This window comes from Conger conger, chromosome 6 (genome assembly GCF_963514075.1).
Source record: "Conger conger chromosome 6, fConCon1.1, whole genome shotgun sequence".
Lineage (NCBI taxonomy): Eukaryota > Metazoa > Chordata > Actinopteri > Anguilliformes > Congridae > Conger > Conger conger.
The window spans coordinates 45,610,584-45,633,150 of record NC_083765.1 but is presented as its reverse complement, the minus strand read 5'-3'; the positions used below and the strand labels follow the sequence as shown (position 1 = coordinate 45,633,150).

The 22,567-nt window shown below is 50.5% G+C and overlaps 1 protein-coding gene across 1 annotated transcript in view; it reads left to right on the top strand.

The window, feature by feature from the left end:
* ccdc102a (coiled-coil domain containing 102A) overlaps positions 1-22,567 on the top strand; it is an 83,392-nt gene that overhangs the window by 29,533 nt on the left and 31,292 nt on the right. The window contains exons 2-4 of the mRNA XM_061246465.1: positions 9,476-10,192; positions 17,031-17,248; positions 20,550-20,658. Of these exons, the coding sequence (XP_061102449.1) occupies positions 9,572-10,192; positions 17,031-17,248; positions 20,550-20,658 (948 nt within the window). The 5' untranslated portion in view covers positions 9,476-9,571. The remainder of the gene's footprint in view (positions 1-9,475; positions 10,193-17,030; positions 17,249-20,549; positions 20,659-22,567) is intronic.

Sequence of the window (22,567 nt, the reverse complement as noted above, 5' to 3'; positions counted from 1 at the left end):
GTCTAAAATATGTAATTTAAAAAAATATATGGCAGTGTAAAGAACACATTCTAAAAAGGGGTGAAATTGCTAAGGAAGGTTCCTTGGTACGGAGTTAAATTCATCCTCCTCCATTGTATAAATTAACCCTGCTGAAAATTCCAGATAAGACCAGCGAGGAGTCTAAGCTGGTTTAAAATGGTTTCTTTAAAATGGACACTTCTAGCTGGTCTTGAGCTGGACAAGGCTGGTCAAAGCTTGTTACTCTGGTAGAGTAAGTTAGTGGTCAAACTGCTGGACTTGCTGACTATAAAGACTGACACAGCTTGAACCCTCTTGACTGGCTTAGGCTGGTTTAAGCTGGAATTCCCAGCAGGGCAGTCCAGTGTGATGCTCTCCGTGGTGAGCTAGCGGTTAGCGGCTAGCAGTCATGACTCAGGCCATCGGCCTGGTAGTGACAAAACGGTGCCCTGCCTGAGACGAGCGATGTCCCCCGCCCGTCATGGCCGCCCTCTCTGGTATTCTCCGCTCTTGGACAGCGGTTTCCCAGGGGGCCGTGTTTCAGCTCTTGAGACGAGCGAGCCCCGCGCTTCCCGCCCGTCTTGGAGGTGTCGAGGCTGAAGCGTCGAGTGACACGCCTCATCTCCTCTGAGTGACGGACTCAGCGTCCCGTCGCCCCTCCCCTCTCCCAGGGCCCCGCCCTTGTCAGCGGGCTGTTTATTTTGGTTTTTATGCGCTCTGGCCTCACCCTTGGGTCAGTGGTGTGTACGTTTACATCGTCCAGGCCGCACCGCGATGGAGCCGGGTGGGTACTCCACCATTGTCCCGCAGAGCATGTGGGTCACGTGCGGAACCCTGTACCCCCCCTCTCCCTGAAGCACACACACACACACACACTGCACACATGCACACGCACACGTGCACACACTATAATGCAGTCACCTTGCCCCTCCCCACTGAGTCTCCCCAGGGCTCTCTGATTGGTGGAGACGTAGGCGCGTGTGACCAATGACGGTTGAGCGTAGGGGGGAGGGAAACGGGCCGCAGCCAGTCCGGTCCCCCGCCTCTCGGAGGCTGTGTGCGAGTCTGCAGGCTGGCCCTGATCTGCCCCGTTCTGCTGATCCCTCCAGAACATTCCCGTCCACAGAATTCCCGCTATCCGCTTTCTGTGGCTCCGACCCAGCCCGAGGCCCCCATCTGGCGCTCCGAGGGGAATTCCCCCCCGGAAAGATCCGGATATTTATAGGGCCATTTCATCCTATGATAAATGTGCCAGAATCCTGCCGTCTTAGAAGGGATTTCAGGACGGTACCAAAGGAAACTTATATTTACGTTTCATTTTCATTTTTTTAAACCATTGTTATGCTTTGCCAGATTTTCTTTCTCTATATTTTTTTCTATCTCTCTCTCTGTCTTTTGTCCTATTTCTGTTTTGGTAAATTATAGAGTGTTTATATATGCGTTGTGTGGTGTTTTCCTTCCCGGGCCTGGGTTTGTCTGTTCTTGTTTCTCTCCTCTACTGTATTTATGTCTGCTCCTGGGTACGTCTCCAGCTCTCTCGTTCTTGGAAACGTTGAGCGGTGAGCTTCCAGCCGTCTGTGTGTGGCCCCTCACCAGCGGAAAACCAGAGTGAAGATGGAGTTTCAGATGAGAGCAGGGGCTGAGGAAGGGGGGGGGTCCTTTATGTCTGTTTGGGTGTTCGCCATTAGAAATGCACTCTTTCTATTCAAATTACTTTTATACACTTTACTGAGCATGTCTCATGCATTGGAAGCTATGAAATATTATTAAAAAGTGCAAACCGCACCTTCTGGTCCTCTTGGTTGATGCTTTCTTTTACCTGTTTGCTGAAGCTAGGTGAGGCTCTGTTTGGTTGGCATTAGGCCAGGAGACCACCTGAGAAAGCCTCGCTCTACTGGTGGGCCAGTAGGGGGCTTATCCGTCTGGACCAATCAGAGGAAGCCCTGATCCAGTGGATGGTTGGGGGGAGGGGCTTGGTGGTTGGTGGTTCAAGCCCTGGTGTAGCCACAATAAGATCTGCACAGCTGTTGAGCCTTTAAGCAAGGCCCTTAACCCCATGTTGCTCCAGGGGGGATCGTCTCCAGTCTAATCAACTGAAAGTTGCTTTGGAAGCCTCAGCCAAATAACAAGTCATTTCAATTTACCGGCAACCACGTTTCCCCCAGTTTGTCTGACTACGTGCTGCAGGAACAGACACCTGTGTAACCATGCATCACAGACACCAGAGAGAGAGAGAGAGAGAGAGAGAGAGAGAAAGAGAGCTGTGTTCCGTCTCTGAAAGCAGATTGCAGTGAATGCACAGAGTTGTAGTTCTGTATACATCTGTATGTCTGACACTTAAGACTCATCAGGCACACAAGCACTTTCTCTCTCCCTCTCTCTTACGCGCTCTCTGGGACAAGTGCGGTGAGGATCCTAGAGTTCATCGTTCATGCTTGGGATGCACCGGTTCATGTTTTTAAAAAAACAAATCAATCACCACTCACCCATTTAAATAAAAATACAATGAAAACTTTGCGCACAGGGGAAGTTGCAGCAAGTGCAGCTTATAGATGTCGGCAAGTTGATGATGTGTGAAGTGTTTGAAACCACAGTTTTGCGTGCAGACAGTGCTGTATGCTAACGGAAACACAATGACCCATTTACGTCTCAGATCATCAGCATGGCACGTCTGTCACCAGCTTTACTGTCTTGAGAGAAAAGCTGAAACCATGTTCCTCAGGGTGGGGGGGGGGGGGGCTATGATTATTTTAAGAACTAATATCTGAGATCTATATTAGTGAATCTACTCTTTCTGGTCCTGCTTTGTCTAATGCAGGTTGAGTGAACGCTAGGTGAACTCTGACCTGCGCAGGCTCCGTCTCTGGGACGTTTATGGTTTAGCCCTCATACTGAGGTTGTCTGCTAGGACTGCACGAGATACCGCAGCGGTCATTATCGAACGCTATAGCGGTCATCGTACGGCGTGCTGCATTCTGTCTCCTTTTTTTTCCATCACACCTGATGTGTTTGTAAACTTCCAAACTCTGATGCTACAACATTTGTGGGGAAAAACACCTTCGCCACAGTTATCTAAAATGGGCAATCGGCAGCGAGGTGGTACAGTTTCCATGTCATCATGTGGCGTGTTTTGGGGAAACTGCACGCTAGCGATGACCGTGCACTGTGTCTGACGATTATCGCTGCGGTGTAACGGCCAGGTCTGCCGTCTGCCGTCTGTCAGTGACAAACCACTGACTTCTGCGAAGAGGAAGCAGCCAGTCTGCTTTGACGCAGACGTGGGTTAGCAGTTCTGTCCTGAACACGTTACTGTCTGCGGAAAGGATTGTGGGTCTGTGTGTCTGTGTCTCTGCGCGTGTCTCTGCTCTTGTCTCTGCGCGTGTCTCTGCTCTTATCTCTGCTCTTGTCTCTGCGCGTGTCTCTGCGCGTGTCTCTGCGTGTGTCTCTGTGTGTGTCTCTGCTCTTGTCTCTGCGCGTGTCTCTGTGTGTGTCTCTGTGTGTGTCTCTGCGCGTGTCTCTGCGCGTGTCTCTGCGCGTGTCTCTGCGCGTGTCTCTGTGTGTGTCTCTGCGCGTGTGTCTCTGTGCATGTCTCTGCACTTGTGTCTGCGTGTGTGTGTGTCTGCGTGTGTGTGTCTGCGTGTGTGTGTCTGCATGTGTGTGTCTGCGTGTGTGTGTGTGTGTGTGTGTGTGTGTGGCTGTGTGGTTGCGGGCCATATTGTGCTGACCCTGACTCTTTCTGCTGATGTTGTTATTGTCTCAGCTCCATGGTTTTGACCTCTTCATTTTGATCAGAGCCCCACAGAGGAGGGCTGTGTTTATGGATTTAAGCTTTCAGCTGATATGGGAGTGGGTGGGGGACTCACAGTAAAGAATTAAGGCTGTTTTGCTGAATTTCTGGCTGATTATTCAACTTCATGATTGTGTGTAAAAAATAATGTGCAAAATGACCTAAAGCGACTGTGTTATGCTGTCTTATTTCAAACTTAGAGGGCATTAGTATAACTATGTTCACCGCTTCTGCATAACTAATGCAATCTTCAAATGTCATACAGATAAATCCTCTAGTCCTCAGCTTTAGTATATCCTCCAAATGTCATGCACTAAAATGTCCCAATTCCAATTCACATTTTATGGTTACCGTTGAACACTTTCACCGTGAGCTAGCCTTACCACTGTTTGCCCATTTCTGTTTTGCTGCGGTGTATGTCTGTCTCTGTGTCTGTGTATGTCTGTGTCTGCGTGACATACACAGGGGGCGCTGTTGAGCTCACTTCCTGTCTTTTTTTTGGAGAAGGGAAGTTGGAGTTATTGTTCTGAATGTGGCTTGTTTACAGACTGGGGGTCACAAGGATGAAAGTGGAATTCTGTGGAATTTTCCTGAGAAAACCTCGCTGCAGAGAGAAAAATCTGCCGGCACATTATCCCTGGAGTAATATGCCGCTGAGTAGGAGTGAGAATTAATGTAGTATTTATTTACTCTTTTGAGATAAATCAAGCCAAGTCGAGCCAAGAGGCGCTTCAAAATAAATAAAAACATGTTAATCTCAAAGAGGAACACTTAATGCTTTGTAAGTACAGTATAATACATAAAATTGGGCTGCAGTATTATAACTTGTTAGTTCTGTGTACAGACGAGGGCAGTTCACAGGAAAAAGACTTAGCTTGCCCCCCCTTTGACACGACATCTCCAGTAATGCAGCAGTGCAGTCACTACAGTAGCTCACCTCTGCTTCACCTCTGTATGTGTGGAACCGGCGGACATTTTGCGAAGTTGTCCCACAGCAAGGATGGTGCGTACCGTGCGGAATAGGTGGGTGGGGGGGTCCTTGTTGGGGGGGGGGGGGGGGGGTGGTTGTTGATGTGACATTCGGCCTTCGGGCACAGAGTCGGAACCGCGCAGGAAAACCGGAATGCTGCAGCCTTTCCCCGGAATGCCTTAGCTGACGCCCACGGTGCCCACCCTCCTCTGAGCAGACGGGAGTCGGGTGGGGGGGTGGGGGGGTTGGGGGGGGGGTGCAGGAATGCAGCCGGGCCTGGGATGGAGCGAGAGCCCAGAAAATTGAGGTGGGGGGGGGGCATCCCATTCCGAACACACCAGAGGAATCCCCCTCCCTGGTGCGTGTTTATACGGAGGGTGTGGGAGTCTCGTACCAGCCCAGAAGTCTACGCCAGCCTTGGCCCTGTCTGTATTGTGACTCCTTTCCTTTTTTGTTTTCCCTCCCGTTCCCCGGCTCCCAGCCAAACGGGCGTAAGAACAAGACCGCTTTTGTGTTCCCCCCCCCTCTCCCCCTCCCTCTGCAGCTCCAGGAGGGGTGGGAAGGCGTAGGCTGGGGGGAACAGGGGCCTCGGCAGACCGCTGCGGGGCCCCTGGGGGCAGTTGAGGTCCCATTAGGTGGTGGAGTTTTAAGTACCTTGATGAGGCGATAAAATGGACCCCTCCCTGTAGGCCCTGGGGAGGCCCTAACAGGAGAGCCCGCTACACCGTGAAGCAGGGGGGCGGGCCGTAGGCTAATCATAGAAGCGCAGAGCTGTGAAGATGCTGTGCAAGGGCTGCAGGTTATAGAAGGGAGTGGCAGCTGGGTGAAGCATGAAACACCTACATCTCTCACACACACGCAGTCTGACACACACACACACACACACACACACACAGGGCTTTTCTTGGCTGATGGATGTGTTTCGTGTGTAACACGTGTGTTCTTGGCTGATGGATGTGTTTGATGTGTGTAACCCGTGTGCATTCCCTGCTGATGGATATTTAATGCGTGTAACACACGTGTGTTCTCAGCTCAGTTGATGGATGTGTTTACTGCTTGTAACGTGTGTGTTCTCGGCTCAGTTGATGGATGTGTTTACTGCTTGTAACGTGTGTGTTCTCGGCTGGTGGATGTGTTTACTGCTTGTAACGTGTGTGTTCTCAGCTGATGGATGTGTTTCATGCGTGTAACACACGTGTGTTCTCGGCTGATGGATGTGTTTCTGGTGTTTTCATGACATGTGTTTTTCCGCCTCCCCCTGACTTAATATTTAATGTGGCCGAGATGCACGGAGAGTTCCGGCTGTTTATTTAACATACCCAGGGACAATGGGTATGGATCTGCGTGTGCGCACATGTATGTGTGTGTGTCTGCGTGTCCATGTGTCTATGTGTGGGTGCGTGCGTGTGTGTGTGCGCATGTATATCTGTGTGAATGCGTGTGTGCATGCGTGTGTGTATGTGTGTGTGTATGCACCCATATAATGTGTTCCAGTACAATGTAAGTTTCATGCGTATTGTTCTGCTTTCTGCAGGGAACACAAATCAGTGCACACGCACACACACACATGCACACACACACACGCAGTCTGGCCCTGCAGACAGGAGAGAGCTCGAGCTGAGCCATGTAGTAAATATGGCAGCTGAACGCCCCCTCCACTCAGGGCCAGAGCAGTCTGATTAGACACAGGGAGGCCGGCCCATGGCTGATAACATTATTTAGTTCCTCGGGGGGGGAGGATATGTCAAATCCACCGTGGTAATCCTTAAATCGTTTACTCCAGAACGAGGCGTGGCAAATGCGGACCCGTCACACTGACTGTATGGGTGTTATCAGAGCTTCTTTCCTTTCTCCATCCCTCTCTGTTTGGACTCTCTTTCTCTCACTCCATCTTGCTTTCTCTCTGTCTCACTCTCCATCTCTCTCGCTCTCTGTCTCACTCCAGCTCTCTTGCCCTCTTGTTGTTGTTCTGACTCAGTCTCTCCCTCTCTCTCTTTCCCACTCTCTCTTTCTCTTCCCTCTCTCATTATGCTGTCTGCAGAAAATACATCCTCTTTCTTCTTGGATATGCCTGGTCAGTATATGGAGAGAATTTCCTCTGCTCAACATTATTGTTCTCTCTGTCTCCCTTTCTCTTCCTCACCCTCATTTTTATTATTGTTCAAACTCTTTCTTTATCTGTCTCTTCTGTTTTTCTATTCACTGAATGTCCCTGAAAAGTTGAAGATGGTCCCTTTTCTTGAGAGTTTGACCTCAGTGACCTCAGTGAACTCGGGTAGAACACTCGTGGTGTTTCATTGGCGACGTTTAGCGAGCTACTCTGTTTTCGCTTGCTGTCTGTTCACGTCTTACTTGCTGACCTCAAACCCCAGACTCTCTGTTGAGGTAAGACTAACGAGACAACGAGATTGACTCAGCCTTGCCGGCGTGATGCACTTCCTCCCTGGTCTGACCCTGAAAAACAGCGCTCTTCGGTTGCCGTGGAGTCCGTGTCAATCTCTCCTCTAACGGGCCGGAATCAGGGAGCGATTCTCGCTCCCAGTCAGCTGGATGCCCATTAAACTCACACCTCTCCCGACCCATAACTCCGTCGCTGTTAACGCTCTCTGCTGTCGTCCTCTTCCTTGTAAACGCGCTCGCAGACCGGGTGTTAACGGGCTGCCCTGTCTGTCTACGCCCTGGCCTGCAGTCCTAGGGGGAAGGCCCCTGTTCACACACACACAGCCCAGGCTCAGGAAGGTTGTGGGAGTTAGAGTTTTTTGGGGTAGGGAATATGATTGTGATTTGTGCTAAAGAGGATTTTAGCTGTTGTGGGGAAGCAGAAGCTTTCTTGCATGGATTGTGTGAATGGGCTACTAAGCTGGCACTCTCGAGCCTTACTACAACGCAGATTATGATAAAGCGGGGCTGCCTTCAGCTTATAAATCCAGCTCCCCGACTCCATGATCTCCAGAACCTTCTTTTCTACTCAGTCTATCAATCCCAGAATGGTCGCTGCTGCCAGTTACGAGAGCTAAGTCCCTCCTGTGGAGGAATGCCTCAATCCCACAGTTCCCTGTAGCGGCCTTTTATATCCCGCGTTTTGGCTCTGTGGTCGATGATGTTATCCTGAATGGAAAGCCGGAGTTATTCCGGAACGGAAAAATTTAATAAAGTGGCGTATATCCAGGTCAGTGCGGAGTGATCCTGGTTAGGGGTGACGTGGGGTTAAGTGTGATTGACAGCTGGCAGGGGAATCCAACCCGGCGTCCTTGTGCTGGTGACTCCACCCTGCTGCTTGCGGTGGGTGTTTCTAATAGGGTCTGCAGCAATGTGTGAATTAGGTATCCCCCTCTTCCCCTCCCGTGAGTCCCTGCTTTGGGGCTCTCCTGTGGGTTGGACGGCGGTTTTGGGGTTCCTTTGTGGCAAAAGCACGTCGGGCCGGTGTGTGATAGGGGCAGTTTTTGGCAGGGTGTGTGGAGGGGTTGCTGGGATACGCATTAGGATGGAGATGGCCTTCGCCACGGCTCGTGAAACGGGGAATTTACAATCTGTGTGAGTGTGTGTGTGAGCGCATGTGTGTGAGCGCGTGTGTAAGCGCATGTGTGTGTAAGCGCATGTGTGTGTAAGCGCATGTGTGTGTAAGCGCATGTGTGTATGAGCGCATGTGTGTGTGAGCGCATGTGTGTGTGAGTGCATGTGTGTGTGAGCGCATGTGTGTGTGAGCGCATGTGTGTGTGAGCGCGTGTGTGTGAGCGCATGTTTGTGAGCGCGTGTGTGTGAGCGCATGTTTGTGAGCGCGTGTGTGTGAGTGCATGTGTGTGTGAGCTCATGTGTGTGTGAGCGCGTGTGTGTGTGAGCGCGTGTGTGTGTGAGCGCATGTGTGTGTGAGCGCGTGTGTGTGTGTTTCAGATGTGTATCTGCACAACCGCATGTGTGTGTGCCTATGCGTGAATCTGCATGCATGTTTTTGATGTTATGGATGTGTGTGTGTGCCTGCGTGTATGAATACCTAAGTGCATATGTGTGACTCTAATAAGAAAATATATCAGATTGCTGCCATTCGACTCAAAAACGCTGTCTGAATATTGTTTCTGAGTACGGAACCGATGTTTTGTCTACAAAATCAACCGCTTTTCTTTCATTCATTGTTCCAGAGCAGATGGAACAGTTTATCGTTTGTTCCGAAACAAACTGGTAGCCACAGGGAGGTTCCTGTACAAAAAATAATCGTAATCATATTTCACTTTGTCCAAGAAGGTTTTCCTCAAATACAAAAATATGGACCAGCTTAAAAACCTGTTTTTCTCTAGCACCAAGACCACATTACTCACTGCCTGCTTACTCTTAATGGAATGGCAGAAAAGCCATTTGTGTGTTTATGGTTTGTCATACATTTCTGATAGATCTGAGTGATGCATTTTTTTCCAGGTCTGGGTCGAATACGTAATTGTTGTGGAATCAAATCCTTTTCAAGGCTGGTGTATGAAATATGCAATATGAAATATGCTCCAAAAGTGCAAACCCTGCCTTCTGGTCCTCTGGGTTGGCTCAGTTGAACCAGGCCAGATCAATAGAGTACAGAAAACTATTTGAATCCAAAACAATTACGTATTTACGCATTACGGTCCGGTTTTGTCCATTATTTCGGGAGTGTGGAAATGTCTTGCTGTCACAGGGGCCCATCAGCAGCGAAACCTGACCTTTCTCTCTCTCTCTCCGGTTGCTGTGTCTCACAGGAAGCCGTAACCGGGGAGGGGGGGGGCCATGCCGTGCTGATAGCGTCACTTCCCGCCCGGCCTCGCCTCGTCCCGACAGGAAGCATCGGCGCGACCATGAATCACACCCCCAGCCCCCACCTGAGCGAGCTGCCCAAAGCGGGCGGGGGCCTGCTGTCGGAGCTGCGCCTGGGCCCCGACCGCGTGCGGTCGCCGGACAGCCTGACCAACACGCCCAGCCCGCCGGGCGGCACGCCCAACTCCAGCCCGCCCCTGCTGCTGTCGCCGGGCTGCGTGGGCGGGGGCGACGGGGGCGACTGGGAGAGCCGCGAGGAGCTGCGTCTGAGGGAGCTGGAGGAGGCGCGGGCGCGCGCCGCCCAGATGGAGAAGACCATGCGCTGGTGGTCCGACTGCACCGCCAACTGGCGCGAGAAGTGGAGCAAGGTGCGGGCGGAGCGCAACAGGGCCCGCGACGAGGTGCGGCAGCTCAGGCAGAGGCTGGACGCCCTCACCAAGGAGCTGACGGGCGTGCGCCGCGAGCGCCAGGAGCTGTCCGCCGAGAACGAGGCCCTGCGCCTCCGCGCCTCCTCTTCCTCCTGCTCCTCCTCCTCCTCCAACGCCCCGCAGGCCCCGGAGGGCAAGCTGGGCGCTGAGCAGGAGAGGCCCGGGGAGGGGCCCGGGTCCCCCGAGCAGGAGCCCGTTCGGGACGTCAGCACCGAGAGGCCCGACCGGACCAAGGTGGGTGGAGACCCCGGATCGCAAAACGAGTCAGCCATTTTGTCCCCCTCGATGTTTTAAAATCATTTTTCCCCATATTGTACACCTTTCCAGTGTTTCATTTCAGGTCCTGATATCCATAAGATGTTTGTGTGGTATTAAGTACCGAGTATCTAGTTGTTCTTGTCCATTCTCCAGTGCCTCTTGTGAGCTTTACCAAGAACAGGCTGTTTTATTGCCTGTCTCTTTAAAGCTCATTGATATCAATGAACCTCTGTTTTGATTGGCTGAATAGCTCCAACAAGCTGGGTGCCGTCTGTGCCGAGTACTTGCATTTGTATTCTCCCTCATTCCTCCCCATTTCATATTTAAATCAAATATTATCAAAACCATAGCGTTTGAGTCATTTAACTCATGGCTGCCCAACCCTGTGTCTGGAGGTCTAACATCCTATAGGTTTTTACTACAACTTGAGCTGCTAATTTGCTTGTTGGGTGTGCCAAATTAGGGTTGGAGTGAAAACCTGCTGCACTGTAGATCTCCAGGAACAGGGCTAGACAGCCCTGCTTTAACGTGTGCGTCCTAACACGTCCTACACCAGGGATGCTCCAATTCAAATCCAGCCCTGGTTTTCCTTCCTCCCAGGTAATTAACTGAAGAGCTAGTGTTACTGATTGGCCAGACAGTCTTTACACCTGACTCCCAGGTAAAGGGAGGTTGGAAAACCAGCAGTTCTCAGTGCTCGAGGACCGTGATTCTGCGATCCCTGTCATACACGGAGAGCTCAGCTCTGGTGACATAACTGTCCAGTCTCTGCTTCATGGTCCGTGACCCTGATCTCTGTGAAACGGTTATAACTGTGCTTTTATTGTGTGCTTTTATGGTGGCCCTGCTCACAGGTTAAGTGTATTGCTTGTTAATAGTATTTAATGTATCGTCTGGCAGTGTAAGTAAGGGCAGTGGTCCAGCACTCTTCTTTTTAGCACTTTGTTTTCTGAGCCCCTGTGCTCCACTTGGATGACCTTGGTAAAATGGAGGTTCCTTGTTCAAAAGGGGTGACATTGGCTCAGGAGGTAAGAGCGGTCATCCGGCAGTCGGAGGGTTGCCGGTTCGATCCCGCCCCTGGGTGTGACGAAATGTCCCTGAACATGACACCTAACCCCTAATTGCTCCTGATTAGCTGGTTGGTGCCTTGCATGGCAGCCAACCACTGTTGGTGTGTGAATGTGTGTGTGTGAATGGGTGAATGAGATGCATCAATTGTACAGCGATTTGGATAAAGGTGCTATATAAATGCAGACATTTACCATTTACATATAAAATGCATCATTGCCATCATTGGCTCTCTCATTGTTTTCAAGACAGAAAGATTAAAATGATAAACTAGTGCTGACAGTAATGCTTTTTCAGGCTTCTTTTCCCATTAGCCGCAGTACCAATGGATGGAATGTGAGTGGCTCTGTGTATGTTTCCGCTGATTTACCCGCACGTTCGTCAGGGAAGGTTGAGTAAATTAGGGAGGGTTTGGATGGACCGCGTTAGCTGTGCCGCACGTGCGTCGTTTGTTCCTGTACCTCTTCTCACCTGGTGTCTCCCATCTGGGATGCTCCTGAGCTCCCAAAATAGAAGCGCTCGCTCAGTTAGGGGGTGCGGGGGCTGTACCCCTGGGCCCCCCCCCCCTTACTCACAGCCAAGCACCGGGCCCTAAATCCTGTCTGTCCCAATCCCGTCTCAAAACCCCGTCCACAGCATTCTTTTTATGTACCCGGGGCAGTGCTTTATGCGCGTGTTTTTACTGCGTCTCCGCACACAGCAGAAGTTAGCCCTCGTAGACCGTGTCGGGGCTGGGATATGCTATCTGACAGCGCTGTTAAACTGCGCTTGGCGTTCGGGAGATTAGAGGCTTCTATAAAGACGTTTATGCGCTTTATTTACGGCCGCTTAATTTATGCGCGTCGTCGGGAATAACCGCGCAGCGTGTCGGAGAGGAACGGGCCTGTCCCGCTGAGGGACCCAGGCAGGAGAGAGTGCCCACATTAAAGGCTGCTGATGTGTTTTTTCCCCTGGAAGGCGGATTCTCACAGGGCTTTAAGTGCTGGAGTGTGAGTGATTCTGAAGCGCGGTGAAGGTGGTTAAAACGCTTGGATTTTCACCAGAGCGCCTGAAGGGCCTTCATTTCCTGTTTGCAGAAAAAAATCAAAGTATCCGAAGATAGTGAGTGCGAGAATCTTTCTGCCAGTCATCCCGTGAAAAGGCGGCCCTGTGATATCGAACGCATCTGCTGTGCTAGCTGAGCGCCGCATATTTTCAATGCAACCGCTGCATTTTGGGCTTTGTTATGCAGAGTTATTTGATAAGAAGAAATTATTTCCATGACGGTTCCAATTCAGGGATTCACCACAGCACGCGGTGATCATCATTCTCATTTCCTCAAAGTCAGAAAAGTCTTCCGTCAAGCCAAGCGTGGATAGCTTTGAACTAAACTCTGATAAAAGGCCTTCCGTTTGCCAATGCAGTTTCTCCAAAGCTGTGGAAACTCTTTGAGAAGCCCATGAATTCTGGGAGAGAAATGCTGTGGGGAACCCTGTTAAAAAAAACTTCATATCCCCCTCCAGACGCCTCATCCGTCGGGCCCAGAGAAGTGTCAGAGCAGTGTAATTGCTTCTCCTGCCAAAGATAAAAATTCCCGGCTTTCAGAATTCCTGCGCGGCTGCAAATTTCATACCTGGACACGCTGGAATTCGAAAAGCTCTCTCCTGGGAATTCTCTCAGGATGAGTGGCACCCAATAAACGTTGTTGTGGAAGGAGGGGGTTAAAGGGCACTGCATTTAGATTGAATCCGTCCCTCTGGTTCGGAGGGTGGCGGGTGGGGGAGAGTTCCCATAAGGCCGAGGGGCCTCTGCCTCTCCAGCAGTGCAGTTTGGGGCGTTAGCTCAGTGAATGTCTGCTGCGTGGTTAAAGCTCTTCATGTCATTTTCCCCAGTGTGGCTCACTCATGGTCATGTGACCAGGCCCAAGGGAAGGAACCCAACACACCTGGAGTAGGCCCTCTCCCTATCAATCTCCCTCTCTCTCTCCCACTCTCTCACACTCCCGCTCTCCCCCTCTCTCCCCTCTCCCTCTCTCCCACTCTCTCACATTCCCACTCCCTCTCTCCTACTTTCTCCTCTCCTCTCTCCCTCTTTCTCTCACCTTTCAACTCTCAGACTCTTTCCTCTCTCCCTTTCTCTCACCTCCCTCCCTCTCTCTCTAGCTCCTCGCTCTCTTTCTCTCACTGTCATTTTATTCTGTCTGTCACGTTTTCTGTTCACAGCACTCTTTTTCTCACCCTCTGCTCTTTCACTGTATGCTCTTTCACTTCCTCTAACACCGTCTTGCCCTCTAACACACACACTCCCACGCATTCACACGCACACTCCCATCCATACACACCTGCACGCACACACGCACGCATGCTCACGCACACACACACACACGCACACACACAGACACACACACACACACACACACACAGACACACACAGACACACACAGACACACACAGACACACACACACAGACACACACACACACACACACACACACACACACACACACACAGATCGCTGTCATTGACAGCGTCTCCGACCTTCAGCATTGCAGGTGTCAGAGCACAGAGGACGGCTGCTGTTGCCATGGCGCCTCACTGGTAGACAGGTTCTCATTGTCTATGCACATACGTGTACTCTCACACACATCTCTCAGATGCTGCTCCTTAATATATACATGCACGCACAGGCACACAGACCACACTGACACGCTGTGGCATGCACCTGTACTGCATTTTAAATCATTTATTGTTGTACATGTCTCTCAGAATCTTAAAGTGTGTATGTATGTGTGGTGTGTGATTGCTTCAGTGTGTGTATGTGCGTGCATGTGTTTGTGTGTGCTTGCTTGCATGCGTGTGTGTATGTGCGTGCATTTGTTTGTGTGTGCTTGCTCTTGTGTGTGTGTGTGTGTGTGTGCATGTGTTTGTGTGTGCTTGCTTGTATGCATGTGTGTGTGTGCATGTGTTTGTGTGTGCTTGCTTGTATGCGTGTGTGTATGTGCGTGCATGTGTTTGTGTATGCTTGCTTGTGTGTGTGTGTGTGTGTGTGTGTGTGTGTGTGTGTATGCGCATTTGTATAAGAGAGGTTGGGAGGTCTTGGACAGCCCGAGTGAACATGAGGGTGTGGGGTGGTTGATTAACGGGGAAATACCATAACCTGGACCCAGCAGAACCTGCCTCGTTGGCCCTTATTGGCTCTCTCACACAGTGCAGTGCAGAGTGAAATACACACCCTGACATTTTATAAATATGCCCTCACTGTACTGCACATACAGGCATAACTCAATTTTTAGGGCCTGGTCCAATCTGATCCCATTTCTGGCACAGCATTGTTTTGGCTCTGTCACAGACTTTAAGTGATTCCGCATGCGTAGCCTATGGTCTGGGCCCAGAGGTTTCCTTTACCCGTGGGGCCCTCTGGTGGCTACATCAGGTAACTGTGTGTTTTCTGTGATTATTTTGAAAAATGTCGGTTGGCGTCGGAGGGTCTTGGTGGGAAGAAGAGGAAGTTGGCATCGAGTCCTGTGGCCTTTGTTGCTTCTTGGGCCGGTTCTGTGATGTATAATCCCCGTCGAAGTTATATTAAAAACCAACAAAGAGGCTCAGAATTTCATTTCTGCACAGGAAGTGAGAGAACAGGGAAGTATTGTAGCAATTTCCTTCCATTTAACAGGCTGTTTTTTGGGATGTTTCCATTGCTTTTTTGCCCTTTAGGTCGTGATGGTAAAGGACCGTTCTGACCACTCCTTTGTGACCATTTAAAAACTTTATCATCAGCTGTCAGTCAAAGAGCGAAGTGGACTGACAAACTGTCAAACTACCTATGTTTATAAACTGAGGGGATATTGTATGTCTGTCAAAATCAGTCATTAGTATGTAGATAGGAATCATAACTGAGCTGTCGAATATTTTCAAGCCAAACTTTATGCTGTTGTGGTCCGAGCGACATTTGGGTTCAGAAAATAGGTTATTTCCAGAGTAATCGGAGGAAATGTCGAGTGAGTGTCCCTGTATACCAAAGATACTCAAATCTGGCCTACAAATCCAAATCTAGCCCTGGTCTTGTTTCCTCCCAAGTAAAGTAGTGCTACTGATTGGCCAGACTCCCAGGTAAAGGGAGGGTGGGAAACCAACAGTTTTTGGCCCTCTCTGGACCATGAATAGAGTAACAGGGCTGCATAGAGCTGAGTGGGTGTAGTAACAGGAGTGTAACAGGGCTGAGTGGGGTGTAGTAACAGGGCTGAGTGGGTATAGAAGCAGGAGTACCACAGGGCTGTGTGGGTATAGTAACAGGAGTGTAACAGGGCTGTGTGGGTATAGTAACAGGAGTGTAACAGGGCTGAGTTGGGTATAGTAACAGGAGTGTAACAGGGCTGAGTGGGTGTAGTAACAGGAGTGTAACAGGGCTGAGTGGGTGTAGTAACAGGAGTGTAACAGGGCTGAGTTGGTATAGTAACAGGAGTGTAACAGTGCTGTGTGGGGTGTAGTAACAGGGCTGAGTGGGTATAGTAACAGGAGTGTAACAGTGCTGTGTGGAGTGTAGTTACAGGAGTGTAACGGCTGAGTGGGGTGTAGTAACAGGAGTGTAACAGGGCTGAGTGGGTGTAGTAACAGGGCTGCACAGGGGTCAGCAGGGTGTAGTAGTAAGAGTGTAACAGGGCTCAGTAGGGTGTAATAACAGGAGTGTAACAGGGCTGAGTAGGTGTAGTAGTTGGAGTGTAGCATGGCTCAGTTGGGTATAGTAGGCTGTCATTACAGGGCTGCACAGGGCTCAGTAGGGTGTAGTAGCCTGTCGTAACAGGGCTGCACAGGACTCAGTAGGGTGTAGTAGGCTGTTGTTACAGGGCTGCACAGGGCTCAGCAGGGTGTAGTAGTAGGAGTGTAACAGGGCTCAGTAGGGTGTAGTAGGCTGTCGTTACAGGGCTGCACAGGGCTCAGTAGGGTGTAGTAGGCTGTTGTTACAGGGCTGCACAGGGCTCAGCAGGGTGTAGTAGTAGGAGTGTAACAGGGCTCAGTAGGGTGTAATAACAGGAGTGTAACAGGGCTGAGTAGGTGTAGTAGTGGAGTGTAGCATGGCTCAGTAGGGTATAGTAGGCTGTCATTACAGGGCTGCACAGGGCTCAGTAGGGTGTAGTAGCCTGTCGTAACAGGGCTGCACAGGACTCAGTAGGGTGTAGTAGGCTGTTGTTACAGGGCTGCACAGGGCTCAGCAGGGTGTAGTAGTAGGAGTGTAACAGGGCTCAGTAGGGTGTAGTAGCCTGTCGTAACAGGGCTGCACAGGACTCAGTAGGGTGTAGTAGGCTGTTGTTACAGGGCTGCACAGGGCTCAGCAGGGTGTAGTAGTAGGAGTGTAACAGGGCTCAGTAGGGTGTAGTAGGCTGTCGTAACAGGGCTGCACAGGGCTCAGTAGGGTGTAGTAGCCTGTCGTAACAGGGCTGCACAGGACTCAGTAGGGTGTAGTAGGCTGTTGTTACAGGGCTGCACAGGGCTCAGCAGGGTGTAGTAGTAGGAGTGTAACAGGGCTCAGTAGGGTGTAGTAGGCTGTCGTAACAGGGCTGCACAGGGCTCAGTAGGGTGTAGTAGCCTGTCGTAACAGGGCTGCACAGGACTCAGTAGGGTGTAGTAGGCTGTTGTTACAGGGCTGCACAGGGCTCAGTAGGGTGTAGTAGCCTGTCGTAACAGGGCTGCACAGGGCTCAGCGGGCAGTCGTAGCAGGGCTGCACAAGGCTCAGCGGGCAGTCGTAACAGGGCTGTGCGCTCCCCCCTCAGGAGATGGAGCTCCTGGACTCTCTGCTGCGCTCCAAGGCGGAGGCCCCGGAGGCGTGGGACGCCCGCAGCGGGAGCAGCCTGCGCTCGGCGCTCAGTCGGCAGGACCGCAGCCGGCTGCTCTGGGACGACATCACCATCCTGGAGGAGGACACCAGCAAGGTCAACGCCCTGCAGCTGCGCCTCGACGAATCACAGAAGGTCCTGCTGAAGGAGCGCGAGTAAGGAATTCATTAAAATGTCAATTTCATTGGTAACAGGAGACATCAAAGTGCATTTGCACATTGTTACTTGATTACAAAACACACCTATACACATACACATACACACACACACGTACGCACTCTCACAGACACACACACGCACACACACACACGCACTCTCTCACGCACACGCTCGCAAGCACTCACACACACACACACACACACACACGCACGCAAGCACTCACACACACACACTCACACGCACGCAAGCACTCACACACACACACACACACAGAGCGTTTGCTGACAGCTCCCATGTTCGAAGCTCTACTGTACTGGTGGGAAGGAGCGTTAGCCTGTGGTAGTGAAAGCAGAGAGGGCACATCACTGGGGGCACTGGAAAGGCCTGTACAGAAGCCTGTCTCCGTGGTGCAGGGAAGTCCATACTACGAACCTTCAGACACAAAGTCCTCCCCACAGGCTCAACCACTGTGCGTTTTCACCAAGGGGTAGCAGTGTGTCAGCTCCTGGAGGCCTAAGGCTAATTCATGTTTTGGCGTAGTTGTAAAGTGTCTGCTGACAGACCTTTTTCCGACAACGTTTTGCTTGTTCAGTGCGCTTTGTTACTATAGCAACCGGCTACTCCTCAAACCCATCCATTTTGCTAGTTAGCTACTGTATGTAAACAAAACATCTTCATTCATAAAAACAGGTAGCCTAGAAGTAAACTAGTATCCTTGCCGTGGCAACTTTTTGGCTTTGTTTCAGTTGACCAATCATGGCTGCACAACACCTCTGGCGGGTGTCTGCGACCTCAGACAAATCTGCAGGTACAGAACACCTGTCACCGATGCTCCAAAGTGTTGAATGTGCATCATTTTTTGTCTGCGGATGTGATGCACAACACTTCCGCTGAGGCATAAATTAGCCTTTCGGAAGATGTGCGGTCTAGGTTTAGCGTGTGCGGGAGAAGCAGCAGATTGAGCGCTAGGTTTAGCGTGTGCGGGAGAAGCAGCAGATTGAGCGCTAGGTTTAGCGTGTGCGGGAGAAACAGCAGATTGAGCGCTAGGTTTAGCGTGTGCGGTAGAAACAGCAGATTGAGGGAGCTGGGGAGTCTGGGGGTTGTATGCACGGGGGGAATTGACTCAAGGGTCCTACCTACAGTTAGCGCTGCCCACACGCCTGCCTGTAAGAAAATGAACACCCCGTTCAGCGTTAAGCCTGTCTTATTAATATGTGGCCTGAGCAGGCAGTAAATAGCCTGCTCTGGCTGCGGCCGGGACAGTTGTTTTTTATTCAGCAGCTGTGGACAGAAGCCGTGCTGTTTGTTATCCTGGTCTGACACCGGAGGGCGCCACAACCACTTCATTATCATCATCCATCCTTTCTTGTTTCTTTTTTAAATTTTGTATTGAGCGCATACGCTCGCTGCTCGGTGCGAACGCGCAGGCCTGACGGCTCTCCTCCTGACGGCTCTCCCCCCCGACGGCTCTCCTCCCGACGGCTCTCCTCCTGACGGCTCTCCTCCCGACGGCTCTCCTCCCGACGGCTCTCCTCCCGACCGGCGCCTCGTTGGCGGTTCTGTATTTGGCGGGGGGTCTGACAGGCTGACAGAGGCCGGCGGCCGGGCGTGTCCGAGTGCGTCTGGTTTCGTCTTGGCTGCATGCCTGCTTGTTTCCTGTGGAGGGAGAGGACCGGAGAGAGAGATGACGTCTGGCCTGTGGACTTCAGTGCAGCGGGGTGGCTTTGTAACGCTCCGACCCTGTCGGCACGCTAGCCGTCTTATCGGAATTCCTCTCGGACAGAATTCCTCCCCGGAGCGCATTCCGCGTGGCGGCGGCTACTGTTCGGGTTTTCCGGTGATGGATCCGTGGGAGTGTTTATTTACCCCGCCGTGAGCCGCTGTGATGTGTCCGAGAAATGAAAAGAACAGAGAGGGTGGAAGAGGGGAGGAGGAGGAGGAGGAGGAGGGGTAGAGGTGGGGAGGGGGGCGTGGAGGAGGTAGAAAGTGGAAAGAGCGAGCAGTGAGAGAGTGAGAGAGAGCACACTCACAGGAGGCCTGTTCCTGGCAGACTCTCTCTCTGTTCACTCTGTGTGTGTGTGTGTGTGTGTGTGTGTGTGTGTGTGTGTGTGTGTGTGTGTGTGTGTGTGTGTGTGTGTGAGACAGATGTGTTGTTCTCTGTGTGACCGGTGTGTGTGTGTGTGTGTGTGTGTGTGTGTGTGTGAGAGAGTGTGTGTGTGTGTGTGTGTGTGAGATAGGTGTGTGTCTCTGTGTAACCGGTGTGTGTGTGTGTGTGTGTGAGACAGGTGTGTGTCTCTGTGTAACCGGTGTGTGTGTGTGTGTGTGTGTGTGTGGGGCAAGTGTGTGTGTGTGTGAGGGAGAGGTGTGTGTTAGAGAGCTCTGTACAGCTCAGAGGCCAGAGAGCAGATCTGTCACAGCCGTGTGTGAGTCTCTCTGTGTGACGGGTGTGTGTGTGTGTGTGTTTGTGTGAGGGAGAGGTGTGTGTCACTGTTAGAGAGCTCAGTCCTGCTCAGAGAGCAGAGAGCAGATCTGTCACAGCAGTGTGACGTCCCCCTGTCTTGCTCTGAGTAACAGTGTGGAGCTACTGCTACTGCCGCGTGCCCGCTATCCCACAGTGCACCTGCTCCTTTCCCCCGCAGCTGTCTGTACCGCCGATGAGTCACAACGCTCAGCCTCTGTCTCTGACACACACACACACACACACACACACACACAGCGCTCAAGCCTCTGTCTCTGACACACACACACACACACACACACACACACAGCGCTCAAGCCTCTGTCTCAGACACACACACACACACACACACTCTCTGGAGTTAAACCCAGAACCCTCCCAAATCCGGAACATGGACTGAAGTAGAAAGATCTGTTCCAGGTTTTACTCACTAACTCAGTAATCCTGCTTTGTGATACAGGCTCCAGTGCTTCTACTATGCACATAAATACTGACAATAACAACCATTAGTTCCCATCCATAGCAGAGTCTCAGATGCATGCTATAAAACTGAACAGACAGGTGTGCAATAATGCTGTCTAATGTGTAATCTAATCTGTAATAATGGTGCTATTTCAAGAAGACAAACAATACAGCTCCTCTTAAAGAGGAGCATTTAGAAATCAGTGTCCTCAGGAAGTTTGATGATGAACATAAATGCCTTGGTTTAGTGTTGCGTGGAGATGTTTAACTGAGGAACAGTCGGTCAGGAGGTGTCCGGCTGTCTTCGGGCTAGCGCGGTCCCGTCGGTAGGGTCCTCACCTCTGACCCGGGCCCTGTTTTGGGGGTTTTTGCCGCAGGGACAAGCACTCTCTGAGTAAGAGCATCGAGAAGCTGGAGGTGGAGCTGAGCCAGTGGAAACTGAAGTACGAGGAGTTGAGCAAGACCAAGCAGGAGACACTCAAACAGGTGAGCCACGGTGTCCACTCTCACAGTGTACTTTAAACTCTCACAGTGTACTTCAAACTCTCACTGTGTACTTTAAACTCTCACAGTGTACTTTAACCTCTTGCAGTGTTAAATCCACTCTTACAGTGTACTTTAAACTCTCACAGTGTACTTTAAACTCTCGCAGTGTACTTTAAACTCTCACAGTGTACTTCAAACTCTCACAGTGTTAAATCCTCTCTTACAGTGTACTTTAAACTCACAGAGTACTTTAAACTCTCACAGTGTTAAATCCACTCTTACAGTGTACTTTAAACTCTCACAGTGTACTTTAAACTCTTGCAGTGTTAAATCCACTCTCACAGAGTACTTTAAACTCTCACAGTGTACTTTACACTCTCAGTGTACTTTAAACCCTCACAGTGTACTTTTATCTCTCACAGGGTGCTTTAAACTCTCACTGTGTACTTTAAACTCTCACAGTGTACTTTAACCTCTCGCAGTGTACTTTCAACTCTTGCAGTCTACTTCAAACTCTCACAGTGTACTCTAAACTCTCACAGTGTTAAAGCCACTCTTACAGTGTACTTTAAACTCTCACAGTGTACTTTAAACTCTTGCAGTGTTAAATCCACTCTTACAGTGTACTTTAAACTCTCACAGAGTACTTTCAACTCTCACAGTGTACTTTTATCTCTCACAGGGTGCTTTAAACTCTCGCAGTGTTAAATCCACTCTCACAGAGTACTTTAAACTCTCACTGTGTTACATCCAGTCTCACGGTGTATTTTAAACTCTTACCAGTGTTAAATCCACTCCCACGGTGTACGTTCATCTCTAACAGTGTTAAATCCACTCTCACAGTGTGCTTTGTACTCAGAGTACTTTTAACTTTTAACAGAGTACACATGGTACCTGTTGGAGTAAATCCCTGCTACACAGTAACATGTTCAGTGTAAAGCAACTCTAGTACAGAGTATTTTAACATTTTTTCAGAGTAAATGTGTTCATGTTGGACTCATATGAACTCTGGTAGTGTTGAATTAACACTGGACATTTTACTGTGTAATAAGCAAAATCTCCACAGTAAATCCCTGCTACACAGTAATATGGTCAGTGGAAAACAACTCTCGTACAGAGTTTGAGAACATGTGGTTCCTGTTGGACTCATATAAACTCTGGTAGTGCTGAATTAACACTGGACATTTTACTGTGTAACAAAGACTAGAAAAGCACCACAGCAAATCCATTTGAGGATATTGTGGAAATGAGTGTTGCCATGGATACGGCAGTCTGTTCCCAATGTTTACGGTGTGGGCACTTGGCCAACGCTCTTATTGCAGCTTGTACTTTTTTACAGAGTGTCCGTTTACACCGGTGGATTCCGTTCAGTATACTGAACTGACATGTCGAGTATCTTGGGCATGGGTTGGATACAAACGGCCTATCTGGGAGTTGAACCCAGGACTTCTGCATTGCAAGCTCAGGCACCAAAGCATTATGCTCTACTCCTGCCAAAATGGCTGATTTCTTTCATCATCGTATCCCGTTCTTTTATCCGCCATCTCGTGCAATCTCCAGAACCTCAAAAGGAAAAGTATCAATAATTCACGAGTGCTGTTTAGGTCTGGTTCATATCCACCTTGTAGGGACCCGTCTAAGCTTCAAAGCCATGCAGGGCTAAGTGGAAACAGCCACTCTCAGGCAGAAAGCTGGGAAAGCTGCTATAAGATGGCTGACCACCAGGGGGAGCCCATGCTTTGGCCAGGAGGCAGGGCGGGAAGACTGAAACTGCCTGTGGAAATAATAATTTAAATTAACTGCCAGCCTGTAGCATATGCCTGCCTCTCTGGCAGAATAGTAAGTGTGTATCTCTCAACGGGGGGAAGAAGGGTTTTTTTTTTTTGTTGTTGTTTGCGGTGTGATTTTT